Source organism: Barbus barbus (genome assembly GCF_936440315.1).
Source record: "Barbus barbus genome assembly, chromosome: 36".
NCBI lineage: Eukaryota > Metazoa > Chordata > Actinopteri > Cypriniformes > Cyprinidae > Barbus > Barbus barbus.
In genome coordinates this window covers 25,318,243-25,333,677 of record NC_136714.1, presented here as the reverse complement: position 1 = coordinate 25,333,677, position 15,435 = coordinate 25,318,243, and the positions used below count along the sequence as shown (strand labels likewise).

Genomic DNA, 15,435 nt, shown 5'->3' with positions numbered 1-15,435 from the left:
TTTTCAACGGATTTTTTGGTGAATTCGGTTCGGTAACTGCCATAACGGAACTACTTAACCCGGCGAATGGATTTGGGAGTGTAGCTCGTACAGTGGAGGGACTACTTTCATGTACAATCCTATTCAGAGTCTCGAGATGACACAAAACATTGCACAAATGAGATTAAAAGGATTAAATTTCTTAATACTTTTAACATCTAGATATTTTTTAGGAAGAAAGCTTAAAGTTTAAACAAATTTTTAAACATAAATTTTTAAACTATATTTATTCTTTTATTATCTGTGTTTTTTGTTCTGTCACTGTCTTTGTTGCACTGTGCAAGCTCCTGTCACGAAAACAAATTCCTTGTATGTGTAAACAAGCTAATTCTGATTATCTCTTGACCTAAAGAAATATTCTCACTTCTCACACGTCAATTTAATATAAAATCAACTAAATCAGATTTCACTACATATCAGATCTGTTATAATATTCAGCTAAAATGTTGCCAACACGCGTATAATTTAATGAATATTGAATGGTGTTGAATGGTGTAAGAGGAAAACACAAAACGCGTTAAGAAATCAGCATTTGAGGAAAGAATGCATTTGTACTATATTTTCTGGAAACCCTGTCAAAACAGAACCCAGCAACAACCAATCAGAGAGAAGGGCGAGCTATCGATTCGCTAACCAATCATCGACATCTTCATGAAAACCAGCAGCCAATGAGCGCAGAGAGTTTTGGGCGGACTATTTGAACGCTAGATCTTCGAGAGATCCTATTGGTCCGTAAGACTGTCAATATCTTAAAACACAGAACGCTTTAAAACTACGCTTGTTTGTTTAAAAATCCGAAATATTTAAAACCGATATGGCATAAAGATAAAATAAAACAAAATACACTTAATTAAATATAGAAGTGATAACAGCAGCCTTTCTTAAACACAGAGACTTACGTGACAGGCCCAGAGGGAGGAGCTACATTCATCAACAAAAGATTCTCTCGGATACACAAACACAATATGTCCTTTTAACATCCCTGGTAATGTACCTTTATTTATCTTTAATAACCTTCAAGATATTTGTTTCTTTTTAAATGTCTGTCTAGATGAATGGTCACCGTTTAAATAGTTTTTTTCCTGAAAACAGGCTTGATCTTTGGCTGTGCTTGTTTTTATGGACTAGATTTTGACTTGAAGTAATCTGTATATTTCCTTTCGACTTTAATGGTATTTTATGGCATTTTATCGATCATATGTGTATGACACTAATGAAAATCATAGATTTATTTTACTGGAATGATTTTTGGTCGTCTTTAATGTTTACTTTCTAAGCCAGTAACGTTATATCTGCAATTTGAAATCAATTTCCGTTTAGATTTGAGTCGAACCTATAGATCCGTTTAATGTTTCAGCTTCCGGTTTATTATACTGTAATATACAAATACGTCGTATATAATTTAATCGAAAACAAACTGTACAGAAGATTTAAACCCCTCCCCCTCTGGTCGAGATATTTTCAGCTGAAGGATCAACTGGATGATATTAACTTTCGATCCTCGTTATTTAGGTCGAAGCGTTTTAATAAGGACGATTTCACATTTATTTGTCCATCTCAGTCGGAATGGGTCGGGTTTGTTTGTTTGGATGTCCTGCAGGAAGGCGTTAACCAGGTTCAGCTGAGCGGAGGGAGCTGGGCAAAACCTTGACCCACCGCCCTGGGTGAACGGAATCGACTTAACTTTGTTTTTTATGCCTTTTTAATAAAGGTGTTTTGACGACTTGAAACACAACTAAAGTGAAAACATGGAGGCATTCAGGCTGATGAAGGAACTGAAGAGCAATCTGGACCAGGAGGTTCAGTATCTCCCGAAGGAAACCGGACTCAGTTTGATCGAATCCACTCAAGAGGTAAACTAGTTTTACAAACTCCTGTGAAAATACACTTACAAATTTTATTTGAAAACATAAATAACAGTTATGGAAATTTGCACTGTATTATTTCTGTACATTGCATACTTTTGTGATGTACAAAATCTTTTACTCTTAAAGCATCTGGCAAAATATATCAGTTTTAACCTTTAAACATAACTTATTTCTCCTCATCCACACAGAACGGTAATGGAGTTTCAGCCAAATGTCGAGATACTCGAGTGGAAGATCTCTGGAGCTTGACCAGTTTCTTCGGTTACAGCACTCAGACCTTTGTACTAGCCGTTAACCTGCTTGACCGGTTTATAGCTATGATGAAGGTAACCACTTAGTTATAGGTCAATCCGTCTGATTAACATATTAAAATGTGTTATGACTGATCGCTTTTGTGTTGCCTAAAGGTTCAGCCTAGGTATCTGGCCTGCATCAGCCTCGGTTGCCTTCACATCGCCGCCCGAGTGACCGAAGAGGAGTGCAAAGTTTCGTCCAGCCATGAGCTTATTCGCATCAGCCAGTGCAAGTTCACCGTCTCGGACCTCAGCCGAATGGAGAAGATCATTTCAGAGAAGCTCAACTTCCAGTTAAAAGCCGTCACAGCCTTAACCTTCCTGCATTTGTACCACGCCATTGCACTTTCGCACACGTCCAACAGGTAAGAACAGCTGGCATTATCAAACTTCAGACTCTGAACCAGATAAACTATTAACGTGCAGGTTCGACATTGGAAACTTTGACTTGTAACGGTTGATAAACAGAGCTGGCAAGTGCACTTTGAGCATTTTGCTGTATATGGGTCACAGTGACGGCAGTCAGGCATCAGAAACTAGGAGATTATCTTCAGACTGGACTTGTTAAATGACAAACAGCTTGGCTAACAAAATCTCTTTTTCTCCGTTTCAGAAAAGACGTCCTGAATCTTGACAAACTGGAAGCCCAGCTGAAAGCCTGCCTATGCAGAATTGTTTTCTCCAAAGCAAAAGTAAGAACATATTAAACAGAGATTCTTGAAGCAAGTTACATAGAAGTTTGAATTCTTATGAACTGTCTCTTTTTTTTTTTTTTTAGCCTTCGGTGCTCGCTTTGTCGCTCTTGATGCTTGAGATCGAGGCCTTAAAATCTGCAGACATGCTAGAAATCGCCCAGCGCATACAAACACACTTGAAGGTAAAAAATCATAAGTAGGTCAACCTTTTTAAACACCCTGAGCATCAATAAAAACCTTTTAAAAGTGAAGAAATAAAGTTAAGTCACAGAACGCTCTGTTTGGTTCAAAGTCATGTAGTTTAATCAGACAATTTGTCAATCAATAATATACCTTTAGTTTCAGCAGCACTTAAAACATCTATGGAGTATGAAGAATCCAAAGCTCTTAACCCAGTCCTGTTGCCAGCAGGCTATTGGTTTACTGCCGACCGAAATATAGCTGACTCTCTGCCCTGTCCTTATGTAAGCTGGCGTCTAATGCAGCAGTGTCTGTTTGCAGATCTCCAAGGCTGACCTGGCGTGCTGGCGAGGTCTGGTAGGTCAATGTATGAGGGAATACTCCTCTCCAGAATGTGCCAAACCTGACCACAAGAAACTGGTGTGGATCGTCTCACGGAGGACGGCCCAGAACCTGCACAGCAGCTACCGCAGCGTCCCCGAGCTGCCAACCATCCCGGAGGGCGCGTGGGACGAGAGCGAGAGGTAAACAGCTCACCTGAGGAAAAACACAGGCGTTAGAATGTCATACTCGCACTTAAAAGTCAATAGATGAAGAAGGGAAAGGAATATTCGGGGTTAACCGCATACAGATGGTTTTGGTCAAGCTTTGATTACCACAAAATCATTTAGACTCGTCATTCAGTTTATGAAAACAAACAAAAATCAGTTATGTTTGCAATGGATTTGCAGCCGTGTCTGTATACAGATCTCCAAAAACTATGGGGCACATGTACAAGTCAAAATGAAACTAAATTTAAAGCTATTAAAAATAGTTTTTGGTATGATGATAAATTAGATGAAAAACGTCAAGCTTACTTTATTTCAGTTAGTTACAAATACAATATTTCTTATTTTAATTTAAATACTAAAATGATTAAAACAGAAATAAAGCTAAATAGACAATTATAAAAAAAATCATTAAAAATTTAATTATAATGAAAACAGAAAATGTAAAAAAAAAAAAAAAGCTAACTCAAAATAAATTATATAATAGTATATACAAAAATAATACTAAAATAAACTAGAATATTCTTTTATAAACCCATAAGGAATTCACATAAAATAATGACAAGCACAATTTTTTTCAAATTAAAATGAAAACTAAAGCTAATTCAATTTTAATAAATACTATTATTATTCTATAGTACTAAAATAACGCTAGAACTCAGAATATTCTCTCATGTACTAACCGGAAGGAACCAACCAAATCAGTCACATTATATCCCACATCACAGTGATTATATTTTCATATTCTACTGATAACAGCTCTAAAATATCAGGAAACAGCCACACACAAACTTGGGAATAATTTACATAAAGTATGCCTGTCAAGTTTATCATCACAGTTCCATCACAGTTTTTCCCCGTCACATGACATGACTTAACCTTGGCGTTTCACTGACACACACCACTTACGTCACAACCTCGTCAGCAAAGGCTGAAGTTCTTATTGAACGCCCCACCCAGTGTTAAACTATCAGGTGCCCTTACAGTGTTACTTGATAACTGCGAAGAGTTAGTCACGTCCTAGCAACCAACCCGAGAGAGTTTACTCAGCAAGAGAAATAAATCATTCCTGAGGCTCACCAACACAGCTGATTACAAGCTGAAAATCCAGACAGGACGTGTTATTTTGAGATGGCTAATGGCTTAGATATGCATACACGCCAAACTAGGTGCAGCAGTGGAATGTGGGTAGTGAATAATGACTATTTACAAACGGGTCACAGGTTGTGCTGCATCACCTGTGAGTAAGAGAAGGGCGTGCGAGGTGGGTTCATTGTTTTTTCCTATTACGACAGTGAGTAATATTCCAGGTTAACAGCATACATGATTTCAGTCGAGCTACATTACCACAGATAATAATTTAGACTTTAGTGGACAAAAAAAACAAAAAAAAAACTTATGTTTACAGTGGATGTCTGTGTGGCAAATGTACAAGTCTAACTAAACTACTAAAAAAAATAAAAACCCTAAAATTATTAAATTGTTTTCGTTATTTGAAATAATGCTGAAATAAAAAATATATAAATATTAGACAAACTTACTGGAAAAAAAAACAATTAAAAACATAAACAAAAAAAAACAAAGTACTAAAATAAAAATATTTTATCAACAGAAACATTAAAAAAAAAAAAAAAACAGATAGTAAGTTAAAATTACTGTTTACTACTAAGTTAAAGGACTTTTACTAATTAAGTTTACTAATAAGTTTAAGGACTAAAATGGCTAAAACTGAAAAAAAAAAAAAAAAAAAAGGTACTTAAATAGAAATAAACAAATGTTTATGTATAAAATGAAAATGAAATAGGTAACTACTTTTTTAAACACTAATAAAAGAAAAACAAAATTACAAAAACAACCCCATACTAAAATAACACTGAAGTACAATATTCTTTTATGAAATTGTGTAAAATTATTGAATAAATGAGAGCGCATCTGACATTTATTTTATTTTTTTCCTTTTACGACAGTGAGGATTCAAGCGAAGACCTGAGCTCCGGGGAAGAGAGTCTGAGCAGCTCACTGGGCAGTGATGCCGAGGGACCCTACTTCCCCCCGAACTTCCGCTCCCGTGCCCGCAGACAGTAATACACTCTAAACCACTTGCCAAGGAGCACAACCACCAATGGAGATGTGGCTTCCTTGTCATCTTCCAAGATGATGTCACAGACCTCTCCTGGCTGGAAACCTACAGTTATACAGCGAGGTGCCATTGTGCCTGGGTTCAACGAAACCACTGAGTCCAAAATATCAGAATTGTATTTTAAAAATCTTCTTTAATGGCTTTACAGAAAGCCAGTCCACATACTGTAAACATCTCTCTTGATTACTTGTGTTAAGCTAAAAGTGAAATATTTCAGCACTGCACAACACTGGCAGCTAAAAAAAGAGAAAAAAAAAAAAGATGTAGCCATAGCATATATAGTAGTTGGTGCATGTTTGGATTTGTCAACATTCCAGGTAGCTCAATATGACATATCCAAGGTACACTAGACTGTTAGAGAACAACTTGAGACTTGTACTTTGGTGCTTTGCACAGTTTTGTAATATGATTGTAAGCGTGTGACAGCGGGAAAGCTGCGTGCCTGCAGAACTGCCGCCTCTGAGGTCAAACAATCAGAGATTTACCGCGGTGAGCATGGTGTTCGCAGAAAAACAGTGGATTGTTTATTTTTCGTGTGTATGTGAGTGTGATATTGTTAACCTACTTGCCAACTTAGTATAAGTTTCACTTTAGCCGATGTATGAAGACAAATACTGTATGTTGAAAAGGTGCAACAAAAAAAGCCTAAAAACCTTATAAAATGTAAAAAAATGTACATTTGTATAATGTAAAAAAAAAAAATGCATATACGTTCTGTATAGCATCTTGTAGATATTAACTTATTTATTGTTATTTTTGTCATGGTAATATAAAAAAACATTCACAGTTTAAAAAAAAGCTATTTTGAAATTCACTCAAGTCTCCTGTTTTGCTTAGTGTGGTTTTCCTGAAACAGTTCTGTGTTCTTAAGAGCCTCAACTATCCCCCACACACACAGAAAATGGCAAACAGACAGCAGATGTTGTAAATCGCCTTCGTGCCGCAGGATATTTTACACAGCAACAGTAAGACAAAGCAGCGGCTTCATCACGCAACAGCCTTCGTCAACTACAACGTCATGATGTTATCAGCTGATTTACACAATTACAAACATGCAACTTCGCCCAGTGTGATGCGATTTCAGTTTCCCCAAAAACAGGAAGTCATTCTTATGAGAAACCAACAACCAGTGCATGTCAAGAATCTGAATTTCTCTTCCCTTGTAGGAACAGGTGGGCAACCGGCCATAAAAATACCACAGGATCGGTTTCATTACACACAATGCTCTACATACTGATGAAGTTTTGAATGAGAGCACTAGAAAAACAACACAGCAAGCATTTAAAGATGGTTTCGGATATGGATTTGAAAGCCAAAGTAATAAACTTAAAATAACAATCGGTATATTCATAATGCCTCGGTTTTCCTCTAGGCATTGTACAAGTTATGTAAATATACATCAAGTGAGAAAAGCAAGCGGACATCGACTATGCTAAAGACCACAAGCAAGCTCTAATTGGTTCAAACATTAAACATTTGTTATTCATTACAAACGCACAAATTTTTGTGCAGTTCCTCGCACGCTCAAGTTTCTCACTCAAACACATCACTCCTCTGTACAGAACCCAAACATTTGACACCACACAAAAAGTAGGTCACTTGCCTTGCAGCATTCCTTGTTCGGAGGCGGATCTTTAGAAGCCCATCCGAGACTTCTGCTTTGGCTGGGAGGCCTGAGAGAGGCTTCTGAATTGGGGAAATCTCTGGGAAGACAAGGAGCGATGTGATGAAGGAGTCGGAGAAGAAGGGCGAACCTGTTGTGCAGAATATCCACCATCTTTGAAGACTCTTATTGGCAGTTCACTGCTGGGTCCTGAGTCGATATTTGGGACATGGGAAGGGAACTAAGGTAAACCTCCTTGCGCCGTTTCGATTGGACAGTTGTTGGCCGTGTGGAGTGGAGCGACGCAGGAGGGTCCAAATCCATCCCTGCTGCAACACTAGTGGTTCTAGACATCGGTCGTTCAACCTTAAAGTAGAGATGAACAACGTATCAAAAATATTGTTTAAAAAAAAAAACATTGCGATCATCTGCTGCGAGTACACGTTATTGTAAATAGGCCTATTTTGTTTATGTGTTTATACACGGTCATACACAGACATGTTTTTGCATATTTATGAAAATGGCACAAAATATGATCCAGATTAAACAAGCTCAAACACAAAGTAACACGATCCAAAAACTTGTATTACTAGTTGAAATTTTATGATGTTTTGACACATTTTGGTGTAGATCATTGTATGTTTGTTATTCCACTGTTTAGCAATCTGTTAAAACGATTCATAAGGATAACCATAAATACTCCAAAGTTAAAGGGGGTTGGTAAGATTTTTGTGTTTTTGAATGATGTCTCCTTTGTTCACCAGGCTGCATTTATTTATATTGTTAAAAACAGTAATGCTGTGAAATATAATTACAATATTAAATAACCATTTTCTATATTAACATATAGTAAAATGTAATTTATTTCTGTGATCAAAGCTGAATTTTCAGCATCATTACTCCAGTCTTCAGTGTCACATGATCCTTCAGAAATCATTCTAATATGCTGATTTACTGCTCAAGACACATTTCTGATTATCACTGTTGAAAACAGTTGTGCTGCCCTTTTATTTATTTGTAAATAAAAATCTCCATAACATAATAAATGTCCTTACTGTCACATTTGATGTTGTTGAATAAAAGTATTAAGTACTTTAAAAATAAAAATCTTACTGACCCTAAATTTTTAACAAATGGACACAATACAATTTATGCTAGTTTAATGTAATTAATTTCTGATTAAAATCTCTGACAGTCACCCTGATTCAAGAGAATCATTTTAATTGAGCAGTTTATATATATATATATTTTATTTTATTTTTTGACCTGAGGAAGCAGCACATTAGTCTAATCACTGCACCAAATGATAAAGTAGGGCTGTTTCAATAATTGAAATAAAACCAAATTCACAAAGGCTGTGATTTAATTAAGTAAATATATGCAAAGCAAGTTTCAGAGTGAAGCACGACACTGTGTTGTTTCACATGCGAGCAGTTTCTCAGAGCCGCTTGGTTCACAGTAAATGCTGCTTCACAAACTCCATCTCTGCATCTGCTGTGAGTTTTGGTCACATATAATGTGCATTTGATGCCAAACATCCTCTCCATACTTATACTGAGAAATACCGGGTGTTGTGAAGGTTTTCCACCAAAATAAAAGCTCGATGGTTCAACATTAGAAAATGAAGACGTATATAAATCATATGAAATTAAAATTATTTATTAATTATAAATAGTAATACCATTTCTTTTTTTAATAGTAATATTGGTATACAAATCACAAAATTGCTGGCCAAATTGTGCAGCCCTACGAACAAGCAAAGCTAACCTAGAGTTTTTTTTTAAATTGTAATCTTGTCCGAAAAACCCACAAATCGCGCAGACTTATAATAAAAGTTAATCAGGGACTTTTTCTGCACATTTTACTGTGATCACATGACAACCCCAGCAATCCCACTTTATCTAATGTCACATTCAATACACCTTGTCCTAATTTACAAACTACAGTCATATGAATGACTCTGCTTATGGTTTTATCAGCTCTTTAATAAAGCAATAAATGCAAAATGGTTATGCTTTGACTGACAATTATTTCAGAGTAAATACATCATTTTAGTCAAAACTGTTGAAATGGTTGTAAAAGCATCCTGACCTGCAGCAGGCACATTCAGTCTCTTCTGAGCGAGGTGCCTCTTGTGGGGTAGCAGCAGGTTTAGGTGGCTCAGACTCTCTTTGGGACTTAAAGGCCCGGTTTCACAGACAGGGCTTAGCCTAAGCCAGGATTAAGCCATAGTTCAATTAGGACATTTAAGTACTTTTTATAAACATGCCTTAGAAAAAAACATTACTGGTGTGCATCTTGAGATAAAACACAGGCACTTATTTATTTTAAGATCAGTCAGTGCAAGTTTCTTTCATTTGAAACAGTTTAGACTTACATTTTAGTCTAGGACTAGGCTTAAGCCTTGTCTGTGAAACTGGGGGAAAAGCTTTTAAATGGATCCCCGAGTCTGACAGACGTGCTCTCTCCCACCTGAGTGACATAAAATGAACATGCAGTCATTTACTCAGCTATTTAGAAAAATGCTTTTATCCAAAGCAAAGCTTTTATTCTTGCAAACCATTACACCACAAGTTGTTTGAAGACTCTTATTGGCAGTTCACACAGGAAACACATTATTGCAATCGAAAACAGCAAAATGCATAAAACAAGTAAAGAACAGTTTAAATTTTTTGAACATGTGCATGACAAAGACACCTGCCCAGCTCATTTACATTACAAAACAATTATAAAAGCAACGCAGCAGAATGCAAAACTGCATTCTGTGTGAAGCAACCCTAATGCATGAAAAAAGAACAATTCACTTTGACCAATACAATTCAACTTCTATACCACTGTTACTTGCTTTGCATAAACATAATTATCTTCCAGTACTACAGCTGGTGCACATTTCCAGGTAACAAACAAAGAGGCTGATAATGATGCAGTGCAATTTGCTTTGGATGAAAGCATCATCCAAATACATAAAAGCACAAATTATGACGAGTAGCAAGAGGAAACTGTTGCTCATACACCAAACTCCTCACCTGTGTACTGCAGTAACATGAGTTCCTGTGACCTCTGAGCACCCAGCAGCAGTTTGAATGTTTGGCTCGGGGTCCGTGCTGGCAAACATCGGTGGAGACTCCATCATATGGTCCCATTTCAGCATGGGGACACTGGGAACCCGCTCATCCATGATGTAGGTGGAAACCTGCAGACAAGGAAATGCTTTATTTCTCTTACACTGCACACTGAATGCATCAGATACCAGTAACAGTGTGAGTCTTTAAATATACACTATGGCTCAAAAGTTTTTTTGATTGAAATGAAAATTTATATTAAGTAAAGACATTTATAATGTTACAAAAGATTTCCATTTCTAATAAATTCTATTCTTTTGAACTTTCTATTAATCAAAGAATCATGCATCGTGGATTCCACAAAAATATTAAGCAGCACAACCGTTTTCAACATTGATATTAATAATAAAAGTTGCCTGAACAATTATTATTTCTGAAAGATCGTGTGACACTGAAGACTGGAGTAATGACGCTGAAAATTCAGCTTCAATCACAGGAATAAAATCACAATTTAAAATATATTCAAACAGCAAGTTATTTTAAATTGTAATAATATTTCACAATATTACTGATTTGACTATTTGTAAACGAATAAATGCAGCCCTGCTGAGCAAAAGAGACCTTTCAAAAACATAAAAAATCTAAACCTTAAACAGTAGTGAAAAACTAGCATACAATGGCACTTAATGATTACTCTACTCATATACACTTGTAGTTCAGAGATTACCAAGGAAATACTATGGTAGTGCCAAGGTGCTTTTTGTGGTATAATAAGGAATAAGGAAACATTCCACAGCATTAAAGGTCAGATCGCTAATTATACTGATACTGATAACATTTCCTGTAAAGATTAAAAAAGGTTCAGTGTTGTGTCTGTTGAATCCATTTGATACAGATCATCATTCAAGGAAGTTCTGGAGGATCACCTGCAAAAACCACAGGGTGAAACTAGCCACTCCTCCAGGCTAGTATCTGACCCAAACCCTCAGATGTTAAGTGATATATGACGGCGTTAACCTGGGTATTAATGAGGTGGTGATGGGCATGGCTTTTACTCAGGTATTTGGAGAGTATCACTCGCTCGCCCGACATACAAGCTGCTGTCCTTCCGATCCGGAACAACGTGTGATTACTATCAGCACTCTGAATACAGGAAGTGACAAAGATTAATATTAAATTGAGAACCACCTAAATAAAAACACAGAGGAATAAAGAGAATAACAACAATGTGAAACAAAACAAAAAAAACAGTAATGGTACAAAAAGCAAATTCAGCTTCATTAAAAGGCCTTTCTTCACCAAATACGTTACATTTAATTTCTTGAAAGATCTCAAAATCAGACTTTATTTTAAATGCGAGTTACAGTAAGTTAATGGATGTGGATTAGTTAGGCCTAAATGTTCACAGAAGAGGTGTGTCTTCAGCTGTATAATATTTATTTGATCTCAGATTGTAGAATTAATCATGAGTGAGTGATAAACACTACAGGGTATAACATGTAATAAACGTTTTTACAAAAAGCTTTAGATGATGCTGTTTCAACACTGATTGGAGTTGTTGGTTAGACTATCAATATGAATGAAATGCACACAGTGCACTCTGATAAGGTGCTACATTTTTACGGAGGAATCATTTCTATATAATAAATCCATGACCAGATTTTGTTCAATAATAAGAGGCGTTGCTTTACCCGCATGTCTGTAAGCTCCGCCCCTGTTCTGTCAGCATACACCATCACTCTCGGAACTCACACCATCGCCATGGTGACTTAGCATTGAAGTACAGGTTGGAATCCTCCTCACGGAACTTCTGCAATCTGAAAGAGAACAGAATGTCACAAACCTCTGGACAGGTTACAACATCTCACACACACACACACACACACACACACACACACACTGCATCATGTGCTGCAGCTTGCATCAGCTCAGCAGACGGACTTATTAAACAGCAAAACAGAACCTCTGCTTCAGAATCTGGTTTGAGTGACTATAAACAGAGTCAGGAGTGGAAACTGAAGCTTTCATGTATGATTTGTGGTTGATGTGAAAGCAATATGGAAACAAATTTCAATGCATTATATATATATTTTGTTGCAATAAACAGCTTCCGGTGATATTTGGGTTTACGACAAATGAATTTAACAAATGCACTGCAGTTCATTTTAAAATCATGACTTTTTATGTTTCATGAAAAACAAAAGGTTAAAAAATAAGATCTGTCTGACAGTTCAAACCAAATAATACACAAAAGGTTGGGAGTCCATGACAAAACTAGGAGGCTTGTCATCACTGAACTGTTGCACCACCCTATGGATATCTGAAGAACGGCAGTAAAGGAAATATTATGAGATGCCAACACTTTTTAACATTTCCTAAAGATTTAAAAACAGGGTTTTTCTTAAAATTTAGATTTAAAAACAGGGTTAAAAATCTAGAGCTTTTAACACCAAATGCAAGACTTCAAACCTTTTTGAAGACCTGCAGAAACTAAAGGAACACCTTGATATAAAACTTAAAATTAAACTCAAAATAAATCTCAGGCTATAATGATAATAATTTAAAGAAAGATCTTTGACTGAGCAACCCAGAAAGAAGCCTCAAGACAAGAGTTTGTCAATAAAAACACGATATATTTACTGTGCGACAAAAATAGCAATATTATTCAGTATAAAATCTCTGTATATAATGTGGGACTTTTAATTATAAACAAACCCAAAACACATTTGGGACTCTTATTTTAAAACGTATACTTCCCAGGTCAATCAACAATATGAAGGAGCTCAAATATGCACTGATAATGCTGAAATAAAATAAAATATAATTAGAAAGATTAACTTAAAAAGTAGAAATTTAGCCTTAGCAGCTAGCCTAAAATAAGTTCAAGTTGAAATAAGAGAACCGTAAATGTGTTAAATTATTTTCCTAGAATTATTGGGTTTTCAAGAAAATATTTTAGTCAAAATGATTCATTGTTTGCGAACTACTCTGAAACCGTGAGCCTGTAGAATACATGTTTTGACTTTGAATATTATTTTGATGATTTAACAACCATCGCCTTTCGAAGTTTAATAATCACATTAGGCTGCATCATGATTCCCGTTCTTCCGCCCTCAAATTTAAAGAAATATCTCCACAATAAAATTAATATTGCCATTTACACACCCTTGAGTTGTTCTAAACCTATGAGTTTCTTACTTCTGATGAACACAAAAGAATATATTTTAAAGAATATTAGTAACCAAACAGTTGCCGGTAGCCATTGACTTCCATGGTGTTTTTTAAATACTATGGAAGTCAATGGCTACCGTCATCTGTTTGGTTACCATAGATGTGTAACAACTTGAGGGTGAGTAAATGACAGAATTTACATTTTTTGGGTCAACTGTCTAGGGCTGACAATAAAACATGAAGGAACTACTGAAGGAATTATTAAATTGCATTAAAAAATGTTGGTTTGGTATAATAAAGGTTATTATACCGCGGCAGCGGTCGCGGCAGTCGTCGTGTGAAGCCCTCTTAGTGTGAAGACCAAAGAGTGTAAAGACCATCGACTCTACCGTGCGACTCCACCGGGCAGGGACACCGGCAAGGGATAGTAGTAGCTTTTTATTTAATTTTTTCATTGATATGTTTATTATTGAAATGTTGTTGTTATATGCATGTGTTAATTTGATTTAATTTCTTTATTTTCTTAAATATGTGGGTATATAGTATTTATAGAGTTGTAACTTTTTAGTTTTAGTTACTTTTTCTTATTTGTAAGTCGCTTTGGACAAAAGCGTCTGCTAAATGACAAAAGTAAAGTAAGTAAAAGTAAAAAAGGGGGTTTTAAAAAGTATTACATTTGTGACGCTGGACCAATCTTAAGAAGAACAGGTATATTTGTAGCAATATCCGAAAATACATTGTATGGGTCAAAATAATATTTTTAGGAATCATTAGGATATTAACTAAAGATCATGTTGCATGAAGATATTTAGTAAATTTCCTACTATAAATATATCAAAACTGATGTAATGATTAATAATATGCATTGCCAAGAACTTCATTTGGACAACTTTAAAGGCGATTTTCTTAATATTTAGATTTTTTTGCACCCTCAGATTCCAGATTTCCAAATAGTTGTATCTCGGCCAAATATTGTCCTATCCTAAAAGCTTATTTATTCATCTTTCAAATTATGCATCATTTAAAAAAATTTAAAAAATTTACCCTCATGACCAAATGGTCCAGGGTCACATTTAAGAATCAAGAACAAATGCTCTAAAACCTCAAAAGCACCAATTTTAAAATATGCGTTTAGTTGTTAATGTTTGTGCTAAACACACATGCATTGTATTCTGTGCGTCACAAACTATTATTTTCACAATCAGGACGGATCTGTCATTATTATTGTGATGTTTATCGTCTTACCGGCCCAGCATTGACCGCAAACACGCTCTCGTATGAACCCAAGCCTTCATAACTATGCTTCGGCTTTACTTCAGGCGGTCCGTCCAGATATGAGCCTGAAGTCTTTCCCCGGCCCTGAAAATCAGACAAGCCCGGGCATATTCTCGTGAGTCCGGGCGTCCACATGCGCTCTGATGGCTTCCATGATTCAGTCCAGTGAAAATGTCATTCTAAGATCGTAATATGTCGAAAATGTCTTTTTAATAAAGAAAAAATCCTGAAAATATTAGCACGTGTTTAAGATCAACGAGAGCGAAGCCAGACACAACACGCGACGATTCAAAATTCAAAATAAAAGCACCTTAAATATTTCAAAATAAAACTACTACTTTAAATAATGTAAATAGAGCAATTTTATAAATAAAAAAGTAATTAAATAATTAAAATATGAATAAAGAAACAAATAAATGAGTGAATAAATAAGTAAATAAACAAAATATGAATAAAAAAACACATAAAGAAACAAGCAAACAAATAAATTAATGACAAAAATAAATAAATACAAATAATTTAAAAATGAATACAAACAAAATATGATTGAATAATTAAACT

The 15,435-nt window shown here is 35.6% G+C and overlaps 2 protein-coding genes across 2 annotated transcripts; one reads left to right on the top strand and one right to left on the bottom strand.

The window, feature by feature from the left end:
• The first annotated feature begins 835 nt into the window (after positions 1-835).
• Positions 836-6,577, top strand: LOC306855940 (cyclin-G2-like). The gene is made up of 8 exons (XM_079394912.1): positions 836-1,024; positions 1,751-1,892; positions 2,096-2,233; positions 2,315-2,565; positions 2,814-2,892; positions 2,979-3,077; positions 3,397-3,599; positions 5,591-6,577. Exons 2-8 carry the CDS (start codon positions 1,788-1,790, stop codon positions 5,706-5,708), a joined length of 993 nt encoding a protein of 330 aa, XP_079251038.1. The 5' UTR covers positions 836-1,024; positions 1,751-1,787; the 3' UTR covers positions 5,709-6,577.
• LOC306855941 (uncharacterized protein) lies at positions 3,179-15,182 on the bottom strand. Its single transcript, XM_079394913.1, has 8 exons — positions 14,845-15,182; positions 12,120-12,245; positions 11,446-11,571; positions 10,393-10,559; positions 9,793-9,838; positions 9,458-9,549; positions 7,367-7,732; positions 3,179-3,612 (listed from the first exon to the last, which is right to left on the bottom strand). The coding sequence occupies exons 2-7, from the start codon at positions 12,162-12,164 to the stop codon at positions 7,564-7,566; spliced, it is 645 nt and encodes a 214-aa protein (XP_079251039.1). The 5' UTR covers positions 12,165-12,245; positions 14,845-15,182; the 3' UTR covers positions 3,179-3,612; positions 7,367-7,563.
• Between the last annotated feature and the right edge of the window lie 253 nt (positions 15,183-15,435).

Bases quoted from the DNA above. Each gene is read 5' to 3' on its own strand.
- LOC306855940 (XM_079394912.1), top strand. From the start codon at position 1,788: ATGGAGGCATTCAGGCTGATGAAGGAACTGAAGAGCAATCTGGACCAG. The intron at 2,893-2,978 runs GTAAGAACATAT...TTTTTTTTTTAG, and splicing joins TTGTTTTCTCCAAAGCAAAA to CCTTCGGTGCTCGCTTTGTC. The intron at 3,600-5,590 runs GTAAACAGCTCA...CTTTTACGACAG, and splicing joins GCGTGGGACGAGAGCGAGAG to TGAGGATTCAAGCGAAGACC.
- LOC306855941 (XM_079394913.1), bottom strand. From the start codon at position 12,164: ATGGTGTATGCTGACAGAACAGGGGCGGAGCTTACAGACATGCGG. The intron at 9,839-10,392 runs GTGAGGAGTTTG...TATGTCACTCAG, and splicing joins CATGTTACTGCAGTACACAG to GTGGGAGAGAGCACGTCTGT. The intron at 9,550-9,792 runs TTTCCCCCAGTT...TGAAACCGGGCC, and splicing joins CGGGGATCCATTTAAAAGCT to TTTAAGTCCCAAAGAGAGTC.